General features: G+C 38.2%; 1 protein-coding gene across 1 annotated transcript in view; it reads right to left on the reverse strand.

The window, feature by feature from the left end:
• Positions 1-15,889, reverse strand: part of LOC117298301 (collagen alpha-5(IV) chain-like) — a 51,879-nt gene that overhangs the window by 20,532 nt on the left and 15,458 nt on the right. Inside the window, exons 7-18 of the mRNA XM_033781454.1 lie at positions 11,358-11,435; positions 8,934-8,996; positions 7,869-7,946; positions 7,235-7,345; positions 5,267-5,320; positions 4,735-4,797; positions 3,854-3,952; positions 3,186-3,239; positions 2,628-2,736; positions 1,578-1,682; positions 1,089-1,265; positions 144-272 (exon numbers count right to left, since the gene is read on the reverse strand). Of these exons, the coding sequence (XP_033637345.1) occupies positions 144-272; positions 1,089-1,265; positions 1,578-1,682; positions 2,628-2,736; positions 3,186-3,239; positions 3,854-3,952; positions 4,735-4,797; positions 5,267-5,320; positions 7,235-7,345; positions 7,869-7,946; positions 8,934-8,996; positions 11,358-11,435 (1,120 nt within the window). The remainder of the gene's footprint in view (positions 1-143; positions 273-1,088; positions 1,266-1,577; positions 1,683-2,627; positions 2,737-3,185; positions 3,240-3,853; positions 3,953-4,734; positions 4,798-5,266; positions 5,321-7,234; positions 7,346-7,868; positions 7,947-8,933; positions 8,997-11,357; positions 11,436-15,889) is intronic.

Consider the following 15,889-nt stretch of genomic DNA (forward strand, 5'->3'; position numbering starts at 1 on the left):
TAGAAGTGCGCAAGCTCAGATCTATGCGCTTTATACTGCGCGCTCACTCAGAGCCACAACACAGGACCGTTATATGTCTCAAAAGCATCTCAAAAGCCTTCCATTGAAGTGGAACATTTTTTGTTGAAGGAAACAGAACTCACCAATTCTTCCTTGGAAACCACGAGGTCCTGGATCACCTGTACCACCGGGTTCACCCTCTGGACCAGGGAGGCCAGGTGGGCCTTGGGGACCACGCATACCGTCTACGTTACCGGGGATTCCAGGAAGACCTAAAATGTTTGCAGGAAAAAAAAGTTGAGTTATAACAAAATTGTGGGCAATAACTGTTTGCAAAAAAAACAAATTAATGCCTGCATGTTTCTGCTCTGGCAGAGTCTTTCACAGGTTAAGTTAAAACTGAAATAACTAAAATACAAATTTTACATAAACTAACATCTACTTCATTTATCTGGCTTGTCTCATCTGTCAGTATGTCCTTGTCCAGTCCAAGTGTTGTCTGTCTCAGGGAACATTTTAAAAGCACTATGCTTCACATTTTCCCTCCGTATTGGTAAAAACATTACAGAGTATCTTAACCATGTAATAATGATGTTTCAATGTTGTTGTCTATATGTAATGCTTAAATTACATTTCATAAATTTGTTTGTTGTTGCCAATAGACGATGTGACCTGTGACATCACATGTTTACAAAAGAGCCACAGAGCCTTGACTTCCTGCAGGCACGATTTGTACACAGCTCAATGGAAGAAAACATCAAATCTTATATTTTATGGAGATTGCACTGTCTAATTCTTATCAACTTTTGATTTGAATTACCCTTTTTTGGATCTAATAAAGATTATTGTATTGTATTGTATTGTATTGTTTTGTATTGTATTGATGAAAGGAGGCACATCTCAAAACTTGACCAGCTTTTACTTTCATAACTCTAGGTTTTATGTGGAAATTATGACACAAAATGTCAACTTTCCCATAGGACCATTGTAGTTTCTTGCCTGCCAGAATACTCAAAGAATGTCACACTTATTGTAAACATATGGTCTATATTGGAATAAATTTCTGAACTATAAAAAAGATAACAAACCTTGGGATCCCGTATCACCAGGAGGTCCAGGGGGTCCTGGGTTTCCTCCTCTACCAGGGAGACCATCCATTCCTGGGGGGCCTTGCACCGATAAACCAGTCATTCCTGGATCTCCTTTGGGACCTTCACGCCCTGGGAGACCACGTGAACCAAACTGTCCTGGGGGTCCAGGTAGTCCTATTAGGGGTAAAAAACATACAATCAATCAATCAATCATAACAATTTATATACCGCCTAAATCAAAGGTTTGCTTAAAGGCGCGGGAGGCACAGAAGAAATAATAATAATGAACCACATGTGGCACAAACAATTACACACATTTGAAAATATTTAAAAAGTAACAACAAATCACCAGTGAGTGAAAAGACGGAATAGGTGACCAGCACCTCTACAAAAAAAACAGCTTAAAAGAGAAGTTACAAACACAAAAAAACAATACATATACCTTTCTTCTTGACAAACAAATATTATTTATTTTCCAGAACTTACCTGGACCACCCTGTTCACCCTTATCACCGATTCCTGGTAAGCCCTGTGTTCCTGGCTGTCCTGGTGGGCCAGTGTTGCCTGGTCTGCCTTCAACACCCGTCAATCCTGAAGGGGGTTGGGGAAGGGGGAGATAAAACTTTGCATTAATAATACTGATAATGAATACTATTTATATAACGGCAAAATCTGCCTAAGAAGATGCTTGAGGCGATTTACACATACTAAGATGTAAAACAAGGAGCCTATAAACATGTTGATGAATAGAAAACAACTGTAAATAGAAACAGGAATTTCATGCACCCTTTGAATACATTACCGATTGGAAAAGAACAAAACAAAATTTGTCCGTCTGAAGCCTGGTTCATACTTACTGCGAATGTGAGTGCTATACAAATTTTGACATCACAAATTCGCAACAAATACGTCACATTAGTTGACTTGTGCTCAAATCTTGTGAAACATTCACTGCAAAAACAGCCATGTGACGTCAAAGTACGCTTCCAATTCGCATTTGCAGAAAGTATGAACCAGGGTTTAGTGTGTGAGTTTGTTTCCTTCACTAGTTAAAGCAATGTTTGAATACGCGATAGAAATTCCACAGCCTATTATCACAGACAGGCAACTGTAACTTGACCAAAAAGAGGAAATTACAAAACTTCAATGATTTTGTTTAGTACTTTTCAATTTTGAATGGTAAAACAGAGAATAGAAGAAGAGGAAAACAGATGATCCGAGGAAAAGTTGCATGCCTGCACTGAACAAAAAAAACGTAGAATTATTTTTTTTTAATGATTTTTGGGGTTGAACAAAGAATTTACTAGAGTGGGATTCGAACCAACGACCTCTGGATTAACGTGCCGGCGCTCCACCAACTGAGCTATCTAGCCCTTTGTTGGCGGTGTCCCTATTTTGTCAATATCTTTGTTCGGGGGTGCCAGTCAAAAGCCATACAACCATGAACTGCCGTGTAGCCAAGGATCACACCCAAATTGCGATACAACCTGGGGGTTTTTAGTTTTTAAAGGTTGATTGATTGATGGAGTCTCTTACCTCTGGATCCTTTGTCTCCGGTTGGTCCAGGGGGTCCTGGTGGTCCATCACGCCCCTGGGGTCCACGGGGACCAGGTTCACCGAAACCAGTAGAATCGGAAGGCGTTCCCTGAAAAACGATGAAAGAAAGCTTAGAAGATGGACACTTTCTTCTTCCTTTTGTCAACAGTTTCATTTTATTTCATACTTGAAAGTTTTGTACATTTTGTGTGTTTCCTTTTAACTCTTTCAGCGTACTGAAGAAAAAAAATTGAAAATGTTCAATCGTGTTTTTCTCAAAAATTTTTCAAAAGTGCCCCCTGGTCACCATCACATCAAACGAAAGCCCAACAATCGCTCAAAACAACTCAAAGAGGGCGATATATATGGGTGTTGAAGTTTTGAAAATTTGTAGAAAACTATGTTATACTTTCTCGAAACTACGTTACTTCAGAGGGAGCCATTTCTCACAATGTTCTATACTATCAACAGCTCTCCATTAAATGTTACCAAGTGAGTTTTTATGCTACCAATTATTTTGAGTAATTACCACTAGTGTCAACTGCCTTTAATACTTACCGGAGGACCCTGCAACCCTTCACGTCCACGTTCTCCTTTGTCTCCTTTGGGCCCCTAAAGAAATTCAGAAAAAAATTCATTGTCCATTATGAAACAGGTCAGAGTTGCTTCAATTTACTAAAAGTTAAAGACACAAATTGCATTGAACTATATTAAACAAAATAATCACAACAAACACAAGAGCCAAGTGGCTTTAGCAATACCCTACCGCAAATTGAAAAAAAATAAACTTAGACTATAAAATTAAAAACATTCAGGAGTTTCGTTAGAGCAAGTATTGTGGAATATTTAGATTGGTCTGTAAAATCAATTGGCCGGTGCAAAGTGCCTCTCAAGGAGTTGGGATACCAAGACTCTGAAGACGTGACCTGCATTTGTAAGACAGAGTCACAAACCATGGAGCACCTCCTGAGATGCCCCCTCCTGGAGCAAGAATGCAAAACTGAGGACCTTGCAGAGTACAACGATATTGCTAGGAACTGTGTCCAGTTCTGGCTGAAACACAATATCTGGTGTGTGTGGACATGATAATTTGAAGAAGATTGGTCTGTATTGCAAAAAAGGGGGAATGATTATGCAAGCTTGTTAATTGGACCCGAGAACTTATATACTGTTCGTAACCTAGGAGGACTTTTCAAGGTAATTTGTACGTCTCATGACGTTCTTACCTCAGGGCCATTAAATCCTGATGCACCTGGTACTCCAGCAGGGCCACGGTCACCCTTAAACCCAGGTGTTCCTGGAGAGCCATCTTTACCACGCTTCCCCTACAAGTGAAAAATCAAGAAATTGTTATTAGTGATACATATAGCCATGCAATGCCTTAAACCCCCCAAAATACAACACCATATTTTGCTACATAAAACTGGGGAGGTAGTGCTTTCTGCTCAACCGGCCAGGCTTCAGACTGATGATACCCAAGCCTGCATCCGTATGGACTGCAGAAGGGGTAACCCTGTTTCAGCCCTAGGAGTAGGTGGCAACAGCCTCTGGAAAAAAATATTTGTAGCCCACACCTTGAAGTGACCTTCAGGCCTTGTGTGTCTGGTGGCTTGCATAAAATAAAATTAAAATAAAAAAATTAAAAATGATAATTTTATAAGGGCCCATTTTCACCAAGCTGTTTAGCAAATTCTTTTGCTAAGCAATAAATTAGTGGGGTAAATGTACAGTATTTTGGCTGGCGACCTATTTTGGCTAAGCAAGAGTTTTCTGTGCTAAGCAAGCTTTTGTGCTTAACATGCTTTATGAAATTGGGCCCATGCATTATATGTAGAAATTTGAAGAAAAGTAGAAACTTTTTATTGAGACTTTTCATGCTATTTTGCCAGTTTTTCTTATTGTTTTCAAAGGGCTACAAAATCAGAAATTAGATTTAAGAAGAGAGAATATCATTCCCGCCTTAAATCAGCTGTTTATCACATCCAAGTGAGTCAAAAAGAAACAATAATTGGTTTACCAAACCAAAGCCATTCAGAATATGATTCCTGAGTGTTACTCACTTATTAAACTTAAAGTTTTAACTTGGACTTCATTTGAAAGAACTTACCGGTTTTCCTGTGGGTCCATATTCACCCTTTGGTCCTGTCATTCCTTTGTCGCCATAAAGACCCTAACAAAAAAATACCAATAAGTCAAGTAACTAGAGAACACTATAAATAGTTAATGGCTTGACATATTTCGACCCTATCAGAGTCTTTCTCAAAGGCTAAACATAAGGCTGTTATGGAGAACATCAAATTCCAACGTCAACGCAGAATTATCACATAATCTGATTTCACTATTCATATACAACCACTAAAAATGTCAGCTGCGAAATGTCAATAACTAACGACATAACAAGTAAATCATTATTCAGTGGTATAGTCAGGCCTGATACTTCATAGAGGCAACAAAGGTGTTCGCCTCCTTGCCCCCTGGTCATTGCCTTGGTGCTCCTGAAAATTACTCCAAAAGACGAAGAAACCCTACACTACACACTGAGCACAATGCCCACACTGCTTTTCTAGCCTTTTTTATTTTAACATAACCAAAACTTTAACTCTTTATTTGTGCATGTTACAAACAAAATATCAACTTACCGGGTTACCAGTGTAGCCTCGCTCGCCAGTAGAACCTTTGTCTCCTCTCATTCCCTTTAAACAAAAACAAGACAAATTCAATTTAAGAAATTGTTAAAGTGGTACTTTTCATCAATTACTGCAAGAATTGTCTCAATACACCTGTTGTCTTTTCGACAGAGCATCTACTACAAAATATTTTAACACTGAAATTGACACTGGAAAGCCCAAAAAGCTGAATAGAAAACCGCTCGTTTTCCATCGGGGTCCTTAAAAAATACAAGACATACAAAATAAATACAACACTAAAAAATTGCACAGGAAATAGTGAACAATGGCAGTCAAAAAATGAATGCGTTTTTCAGCACATCTACCATCTGTAAAGAAGTTGTTGATCAAGGCGCTTTTGGCAATAGCAGTCCCCACCGCACCTTACAGAAAGCTGAACAAACTCCCTCGATATAGTCAGCTAGTCTGACAAGATGATGAAATTCAAGAAATTGTCGAAAGAAATGTACGCTCAATAAAATATCTGTAGAATCAGAATTATTAAAGTAATATTAATGTGCTTCTGTGCCAGTATGAATTCATCATTTATGGAACACAATAATAATAGCATTATTGATATACTAATAGCATTTAATATTGACCGTTTATCTAGGTTAACTAATAGTGCTGGGCGTATAGTGAAATTTTGGTATTCGGATCCGCTGGCCAACTATCCAAAATTAACCGGATATTCGAATAGTTGGTTTTTTTTCGCCACTAGAGTTTGTTTTCTTATGGGCGGCACTCGGTTCATTCATAAAAATAACCGGATCTAATTTAAAGATGGCGATTTGCTGTTTCTTTTGATCGTGATTGACTCTACGAGAAGGAAAACTTTCGTAATCTTTAAACAAATTACGTCAGAAATGTCATTGTTTTAACTCTTCACGGAGGTGAGCATAGTTAAATACTTAATTTATGCTGTTTTATGCTGTCTTAATAGAAGTTTCATAAGGATTCAGACAAAATATTCCTATCAGTTGTCGCCCGACGTCCGCGGATACTCGGATATTAAAGAATATCCGGTTACTTGGTTGTAATTACCGAACTATTCGGTTTATAAATAGGTATTCGCGCCCATTGCGGATATCCGGTTAAGAAAAAAAAGGCATTCGCGGTTACGGATAGGAAAACCTTTTCGCCATTAACCAGATATTCAAATAATTCGCCCAGGCCTATTAACTAAGCCGAAAAAAAAAAAAAAAAAAAAAAAAACGTTAACAAAATTATAGAGTATTTGTAAAACGCCATGAGCATATGAGATGTGCTCTTTAGAAATATAAAGTCGATTTTTATATAGATCAATTTTGGTTTTACCCTTAACCTGCTGTGTGTTAGAACTGCATACTCAGTACTTTTCCGAATTCTTTGAAAAAAAAAATCACAGGCATATAACTCGAGTGAGATTCGAACCCACGACCTTTGAAACTCTAGAAATGTTCACAGGTTTGTTATTTCATGCATATGTTGTAATACACCAAGTGAGAAAACTGGTTTGTGACAATTACCAATAGTGTCCACTATCTTTAAGCAGCAAGCCTTGAAATAACCGGAGGCACCTACAGCAGTTGCCGCGGTGCCTTGTGCTTTTGCTGTGGTCCTCTTTGCAAAGTTTCAATACAAATTCACATTTTCCTCATTGAGTGCCCCCTACCAGAGGAAAATTGTTGTGCCCCTTAGAACGCCTTTTGCAGTGGGTATCAAAACGATTTTTTGTATTTATTTTTACTAACATTGTTATCATTACGTTATGATAGAAAACTGTAATATTGTGATGGTTTAGTAAAATAACGGACTCGAAAAAATTACTGACTCAACACATTGATGGTGTGGTTCACTAAAACATGTTGTCAACAACCAAGATCAGCACGCATGCGCGATGCACATACAATTAGTATGGAGGCCCTATTGTGACAATATTACATAAGCGTCAGCACTCACCTTCATGCCTCTTTCTCCCTTTTCACCTGGGATGGTCTCGCCTGTGCCTGGCCCCCCTACAGGGTTATCTACACAAGTTTCCCCAGGAGGTCCAGGGTAACCAGGTTCACCCTGAAACCAATAGAGAAATACTTAATAATAATAATAATAATAATTACATTAATAAGCATTTATATAGCGCCTATCATCTAATATCTACCTAGAACACTATTCCGAGACGCTGGAGAGGAAAAGAAGTCAAAAAAATGTATACAAAGAAATGGATCAAAACGAGTGCCTAATTTCAGTTGCAATTTAAATGTGTCTAAGGATGAAGCTGTGCGAATGCCTAGTGGTAGAGTATTCCAATGGGCTGGTGCTACAGATGAAAAAGCCCTATTTCCATAAGAGGTGTGTGTCCTTGGTGTCACAAGAAGACACTTGTTTCATGATCTCAGGCAGCGTTGAGGAGTGTATGGACTCTTGAGGGTGCTATAGTGTGTGTGTCACCAATTTGTTTTGGTGTGGGTGATGCCATTTGCAAAATAACGGAAACAATTACTTTGTCCATATGATCAATGTATCACTAAAATAAATGGTGCATGGAAGACATCTTTTTTCTAGTAACTTTCTAGAACTAAAAAGTGACTCTTACAGTGTCTCCCCTCATTCCAATGTAGCCGACACCCGGTGTCCCCTGAGGTCCTGGGGCACCTGGCCGTCCTCGCTCACCCTAAATAGGAGAAGAAATCGCTGAAATTATATTTTTATCCCAGGGATAACATTTTAATGCTCTCTAGTCAAACACACATTATTGTAGACAAATTATTTAATATTAAAGCATTTCTTATGGCAAAATGAAAATTAGGGTAATATAATTTGTTTAAGTATTTAAAGGATGGGAAGATCTTTGGTAACCTTGAAAGGTAAGTGTGAGACTTAACTGTATTTAAAGTGAGGCTTAATTTTTTTTTCTGTTGGGAGTCCAACCGGGTCAAAATAAAACAGAATTCAATGGCATCAAAATGCCGACAAAACAATCTCAATTTACTATTATAATTAGGAGATTGTCAACAGAATTATCTTCAAATTACATCTTAAAGACACTGGACACTATTGGTAATTGTCAAAGACCAGTCTTCTCACTTGGTGTATCTGAACATAATATGCATAAAGTACCAAACCTGTGAAAATTTGAGCTCGATTGGTCATCGGAATTGCGAGATAACTTTGAAAGAAAAAAACACCATTGTCACACAAAGTTGTGTGCTGTCAGATGCTTGATTTCGAAACCTCAAATTCTAAACTTGGGGTCTCGAAATCAAATTTGTGGAACATTACTTCTTTCCCAAAAACTACGTCACTTCAGAGGGAGCCGTTTCTCACAATGTTTTATAATCAACCTCTCCCCATTACTCATTACCAAGAAAGGTTTTGTGCTTATAATTAATTTGAGTAATTACCAATAGTGTCCACTGCCTTTAAAAATGCCTATAAATCAAATGTAAATTCAAACGCCACAGATAATTGCTTCCTATCACAAAGTATACCTATCTTTGCGAAACAAATATTTTGGGGCAGAGTTATCACCAATGAGCTGAGTTTAAGATGGGATTTAGACACATTTTTCTATCAACCAAATCTCTAACAATGTTTTTAAATTAAAAAAAAAAGAGTAGATTGATGGCAGAAATAAAAGTAACAGTTAAGCAAAACTTACCGTTAATCCTTGCGTCCCACGATCACCTTTGTTTCCATTGTATCCAGGTAGACCTGTTTGACCCTGTTGTGAAAATACAGAAACCATTTATTTCATCTACTTTGGGGAACAACTTTGCAAGAGTTTCTAGCGAGAAGCACTGCCAGCTAAAAGAGGGATGTCGATGGAGCTTCCAATCTCCCTCAGGACAAACTGACAACTGATAAGTAAAATGTTGACAGCACGATTTTTCAACCCACCCTCTCCAGGACAGCACCAATGCTTTTAGGCGAGTACAACAACAGACCCTATTCACAACGCAATGTGTGTCAAAAACGTGGCGTTGTGATTAAAGGGTCTATGTTCTTTTTGTAGGATAAAAAACATTATGTCCACAGATTTACATTAAACTTAACACAGTTTGAAGATAATGATAGTAGAAAGCTTCCCTGAAAGTATTACTTGCTGAGGTGCTGTAGTTTTACAGAAATGAGTAAAACAATGCCATGAACATTATTTTCGTCTCGGTGATCATAAGACGAAAATTATTTTAGCATGTAAAAACGTATTTTCATGACATTGTTTTACTCATTTCTCAAAAACTACAGCATCTCAGCAACTAATATTTTAAGGTACTCTTTCTGCTATCATCTTCAAATGGTGTAAGTTTAATGTTAATCTGTGGACATTGTGTTTTGTGTTACAAAAAGTATCCAAATCCTTTAAGGTCTATTCAAGATTCAAGAACCACATGAGGTGGTCATATAAGTAAATCCAGGGGTAACAGCTATATTTCCACTAGGCAAAAATAAAAAGTCTGACTTCATTAAAAAGTCTGAAACTTATTACCCCTGTAAATAAACAAATAAGGAAAACATTTTTTTAAAGATTTAATTTCAAAAGATATAAATCACTAATTGTTATTTAAATGCCTCCGATAAAATTACTTTGGAGTGGAAAAACCCAGTTCTGAGTTTTAGAGTGGACAGACCTAGTTCTGAGTTTTAGAGTTGACAGACCTAGTTCTGAGTTTTAGAGTTGACAAACCCAGTTCTGACTTTAAGAGTTGACCAACCCCGTTCTGAGTTTTAGAGTTGACAAGCCCAGTTCTAAGAGTTGACAAACCCAGTTCTGAGTTTAAGAGTTGACAAACCCAGATCGTGGTTTTAGAGTTGACAAACCCAGTTCTGAGTGTAAGAGTTGACAAACCCAGTTCTGAGTTTAAGAAGGAAAAGTCTACTTTGGCATGGAACGACATATTATCTTGCTATCACTTGATACTTGGATTAGTGGCACTTCACAATCATAGCTAATGACAGTGGGACACAGATGTGTGATTGTAAAGGTCACATCCCAATTGTCAATTAGGATAAATTGATGTTGCAGACACAGACTAGACAACAGGTGACTAGTTTCATAAAACGTGAACAACTGAACATGCACACACAAAACAGATTGTACATGTAGGCTGTCATTGAGTAAGAAAAGTATGTAATCATTTTGGTGGAACACAGGGCAAGTATTTATTTCAGAAACTTAAGCTTTGTGTCAACCAGTAAATTTGCACCATACAATTTTTACATTTGTTGTAAATTGGAGGATGGAGATTCCTTTAGATAAAGTTTAGGTTGTTTGTGTTCTTGTTAAAATTCACGATTGATCAATGTCACACAAGGCAGTTTTGACAGGCAATATTGAGGCAACCAACTGCAGTGCATGAACTCCAAAACTTTTTTGTAGCACATGAGTAATTTTTCAAATAATGTCTCTTACGATCACCAAGAAAAAAATATTTCAACATTCAAATGTGAATGCCTTTCTTCTTTGAGACTGCCAGGAACTGGTTGCCAGTTAATTGCCTCGTGCTACATGGCCCTTAGATGCACTGTACACGTTTGGTAATTGTCAAAGACCAGTGTTCTCACTTGGTGTATCCCATCATAAGCATAAAATAACAAGCCAAGAAAATTTGGGCTCATCAATCGGTCATCGAAGTTGCGAGAAAATGATGAAAGAAAAAAACACCCTTGTTGGACAAATTTGTGTGCTTTCAGCTAGATATAAAAGACTTCTAGCTAAAAGTCTTTTAATAATTTAGTGAGAAATTACCTCTTTCTCAAAAACTACGTTACCTCAGAGGGAGTGGTTTCCCACAATGTTTATATGTTAATATTTTGTTTTGAGTAATTACCAAACGTGTACCTTGAGTTAAGCCTGGTTCATACTTCATGCGAATGCTTGAATGCGAAGCAAATGTTGACGTCACAAATTTGCAAGCATACTTCACAGCAGTTGAGCTGTGGTCAACTCACTTGCGAATATCGCTGCGAAAACAGAGTTGTGACGTCAAATTCACGTCAAATTCGGTTCGGATTACCGTCCGCAGGAAGTATGAACCGGGCTTAACCAGTACTCTGCAATGGTATTGGGATTTGGAATACTTACTGGTATACCAGATTGACCTGGGATCCCACGATCTCCTTTGTTCCCTGGCAAGTTCACTGCTGGCTCTCCGGCTTCACCCTGTAAATTAAATCAAACGGACAACTTAAATAACATTAAGACGGCTTTCTAAAAATTGGAGGCTTGCTGTATTCTACATTATTTTTAGCTCTCGTGCAGCTAAAATCATCAACCGGAGTCTTTTGCTTTGGTTTCAGTGGACAAAATTAAAAGAAACCACATAGTTTGTAATTTTTTCCTTTTTTCTTTTTTACTTTTTGTGGGGAATTCAATATTTTATTTGTTGTTCTTGTACTTTATCATTTATTCAATACTTTTATTTAAATGTTTGTATTATTTATGTTTTGTTTTATTTACTTTTTCACCTATTATTATCACTTTTTCATACTATTATAATGGTAATATTATTTATTTTATTTTAATTAGTATGACAGTTTATTTATTTATTATTCTGTTTTTTTGTGGGGGACACAGGGGTTCCTCCTGTGTTTTATTAGGACCACTTCACTTCCTGCCCTTCTAACATATGGTTTAGATTATCCATCCACACAGTCCCAGTTTTGTCATGAGCTCATTCAGGAAATCAATGGAGGAAACCAGTTACGCTCCTAGTATTTCACTTTTATGACAAAAAGATGATCATCTTTAAATCATTTCTCTCTTTACAATCATATTAAAAAAGGCTGGATAAATGTAGGCGTCTGTGTGTATTTGTTTTGTCACCATGGCAAGACCGGACTATACTTCAAGGAGCATAAACAATGTAGATCTTTTGTTCTGGAAAGGATGGGTACCCTTCAACTTTCAGGAGGAAAAGATTTGTGTTCATTCTTTAATTTCAATCAGCTCATCAACAAACTGACAACACACTTGATCTTCTGGTTATGGCCCTGGGCCCAATTTCAAAGAGCTGCTAAGCACAAAGATGTGCTTAGCATGAAATTTTTGCCTTGATAAAAACAGGATTACCAACAAAACTTCAACATGATTTTCAGCAAACAACAGCTGAATACCAGTGAACAAACAATATGCAACAAATGGAAATTCGGTTGGTAACCCTGTTTTTATCAAGGAAGAAATTTCATGCTTAGCAAATTGTTGTGCTTAGCAGCTCTATGAAATTAGGCCCTAGTCTTGGTCAGTCGTTTAGAAGATGTACGCTTTCGTTACAGGGCTTATAAGGTCCACAAATCCTGAGCGAGCCCAAGTTCAAGCCCAAGCTCTAATAGGGCGTAAAAGTAGACTAGACCGATATCCTTTTGTTCATTCCAGGTTTTTAGCAAGTGTTTTATGTTTTCACTTCATGTTTTCATTTCACACAGTCACTGCCTTTTAGTCAAAGATGAAAAGACACCACAAGCCAGGGCGCAACTTCATAGAGCTGCTTAAGCAGAAAATAATTGCTCAACAGTTTTCTGCTAAAGCAGACATGAGCAGGATAACAGTCACAAATTTTACATGGGGCATGGTAGTTTGGCTGGTTAGTATGGTAAGCATAGATTTAGTGGAAGGCTTGAGAAAGAATGAGTTCAGATAAAAGCCTGTAATTTCTCATCTCTGTGCAATTCATATGAACTCCATCATTGATTGATTTGAGTTTCGTTTCTCTACCAATGTTCCACTTTCTTCCTCACTTAATTGAGAGATGATCAATAAGTTTACAGTTCATGACCCCTCTACCCTGCAGTTTCCGACAGGTTCGACTCCCCATGCCTTTTAGTAGAGTGAAGGTCAACCCAGTGGGTGTGATGAAACCTGGGTGTGATACAACCTCAACAGGTTGGTCACATGTACTACACACCCTCAGAACAATCCTGTCGATGAAGGACCGTGTGGATATATCGGGACCTCACGTCGAGAAAACCTCATTACTGTTTTGGGTTGCGGAACTAATCCGCACAAGCCAGTGGCTGGAAATAATTTGGGCTGGCAACTTTTTTTATGAAGCTTCCACCCTCGTAGCTTCTGGTTGCACCTCCTTAAGGTTACGATTGCCTCTTAAAGAGAACGGGTTACGTCTAACAGAAGCTGTGTGCTAATACAACCAGCAGGGGTGAGAGACTGGAATCATTGCTGCTGAAAAAAAGTCTGAAACTGGGATATCGTCTGCTGAAATAAAGGCATTTCCACCTTGTGGTAACCCCTGGGGTTGATTTCACAAAGATAGTCCTAACTTAGGACTAGTCCTAGGACTCTTTAGGAGTTATTAAAAACTTAACACTAGTCCTAGGTTGGGACGGGTAACTCGTCCTACTTGAGATAAGACTAATCTAAACTCTTTGTGAAATTCACCAGTGGTGCTAATAGATTCCAATGAGCTTTAGTGAACAGTATCCTCAGCAGTAGATACATGTACGATGATGAAAGAGCCTTACTTATTTAGCTTTTGTTCACTCCCATCAGGCAGATTTGAAAAAGTCTGAATTCAGATAAAAGTTAAGAAATTCTCATCCCTGAGTCAGGCATAAAAATCATTGTTCCAAGTGTAAGATTGTCTCACTGTCTTCTTCCAAGAGAAACTATTTTAACTCATTGTATAAATATACACACGGTATTGATGCATTGCATGGCAAGGTATCAGTGTATTTTGAGTTTGAGGTATCTACTTGCTGTTCAGATTTTTCTTCAGGAGTTTCTCAAAAGAAACTGTCTCGCTCATCAAGGACTCACTTGGGAGGTGTAAAAAATCAGCCGGAACAACTACTTTGGCTTTTGGATCGAGGGGACGTTTTGTGTTCGAATTCACTGTTGCTGAGTGAGGTATTAATAAGTCGAAACGTTTTGACAAGCCTTCTCTAAATACGCAAATGGTTCCTCCCTCTTCACCTTCAAGAAACCAAGTGAAACAAGGGCGGCTTAATTTGTAAACTTCGTCTCTAGACAGTCTGCCAGCAGCAATTAATCCCCCGAGCATTTTTGTCTGGTCAAAAAAAACACCAGCAACAACAAACTAACAAAAAGGAAAAAGGGGTCACGGCCGAGTTCATTGCAGTGACTCGTAACACTCTAATTGACAGATGAACATCGCCTCTTGTGTTTACATCAACTCCCAGGAGGAAATCTTCATCTTTAGTCGTCAATCTAGCACCCAGACTTCTTCCCTTGGCCACCAGTGGCTTTTTCAAGGAGCGCTAGAGGGAGCTGCTGTGTATTACTCACTCCAGATCTCTTAATCATCCCCGGGGCAGGAAGTCGGGAATTTTGCGACATCGTAGACTAGGAAACTTGGGCTTTGGCAGACCCTCCCCGGCACCGTGAGAGGGCTGAAGCCACTCACCACGACTAGTCAGACATGCAATAGGTCATGGGTAAATAGCGATGTACTTTGCCAGAGCGAGAAAAGAATCACGAGTCTGCCTGGTTCGTTAGATCTGTATCTGTCTGTTGTTAAAGACAACTGACGTGAGACTAAACGACCCTTTCATAGTCACTCACTCGTCATAATATTGTCATAGTCATCCACATTAACTTTCCTTGTTTGTATTGCTTATAGGACAAAGTTTACATCCTGTTTAATTGTCGCAGTAAATCCTTCTTAAATACGCAGTGCTAGAGTGGCTTTAGTTTAGAGTGACCTTTTTTAAGGTCAAAGCTAGATGTTGTATCTCGAAAACCAAAACCCCTTGTGATCACACAATTTGTGTCTTGAGCGATCAGATTGGGCAAAACTTTTTTTTTTATGTGCTTGTTTTAAAAGCGATAATCAACAGTATTTATTGATTTTACTTACTTTAAATCTGATGGTTTTCAGGAAATGTATCTTGAAACTACTTCTGTCAAGTTTGGGGTATTCTTTTTTAAGGATGAATTTTTTTTGTAGATACAAGGTAAGTATAAACCATGCATAGCTTAAAGTCTTAAAGTCTTATCTTAGATGAAGGTAAAAGCTAAAAACTACAAATATAATAGTAATTAAATCGTACTGGCAAAGTATTCAAAAAAATCTTAAACCAAGTTTTGGTTTCGAGACCATTTTTTGCGCCGAGTTTTCAATTTTGGATCAGATCACAATAATCATCCAGACAGCGCAATACACAGTTCAGATGCTAAAATGAAAACCATACTTCACAAAAACGCTTTGTAACCGAAAAGTTAATGACGCCCAACCAGCTTAAGCTTGACCGTGACAGGCAATGATATCTTGCAGCATTACTTGGACAACTTAAAAGCCAAGTTGCTTGGTGTCCGTCAACCGTTCACAAATGTAATGGCCCAGGATGACTGGATGTCTGAGTTCATTTCCTAGAGCCTGTTCTCGACTGGCACAACAGAAAATCTCATGACAGATCCGTTTTATCGGCCGTCTGTTCAAAATGTTCATGTCTGGAAAATGATGCATGGTATAGAAAACTTACCATAATCTCTTCATACCCAAATCCTTGGCAGGCTAAACGCCCGTAAAGAATATTAGTTTTAGAACATAACATGAAGTTGGTTGGACCATTGTCGTTCTAGAGTAGATGTCTTACTAACTAGACCACCGAGATTGCCTGGTAGCTAGAGCCAGGCATGCA

This window comes from Asterias rubens, chromosome 13 (assembly GCF_902459465.1).
Source record: "Asterias rubens chromosome 13, eAstRub1.3, whole genome shotgun sequence".
In the NCBI taxonomy this organism is placed as follows: domain Eukaryota; kingdom Metazoa; phylum Echinodermata; class Asteroidea; order Forcipulatida; family Asteriidae; genus Asterias; species Asterias rubens.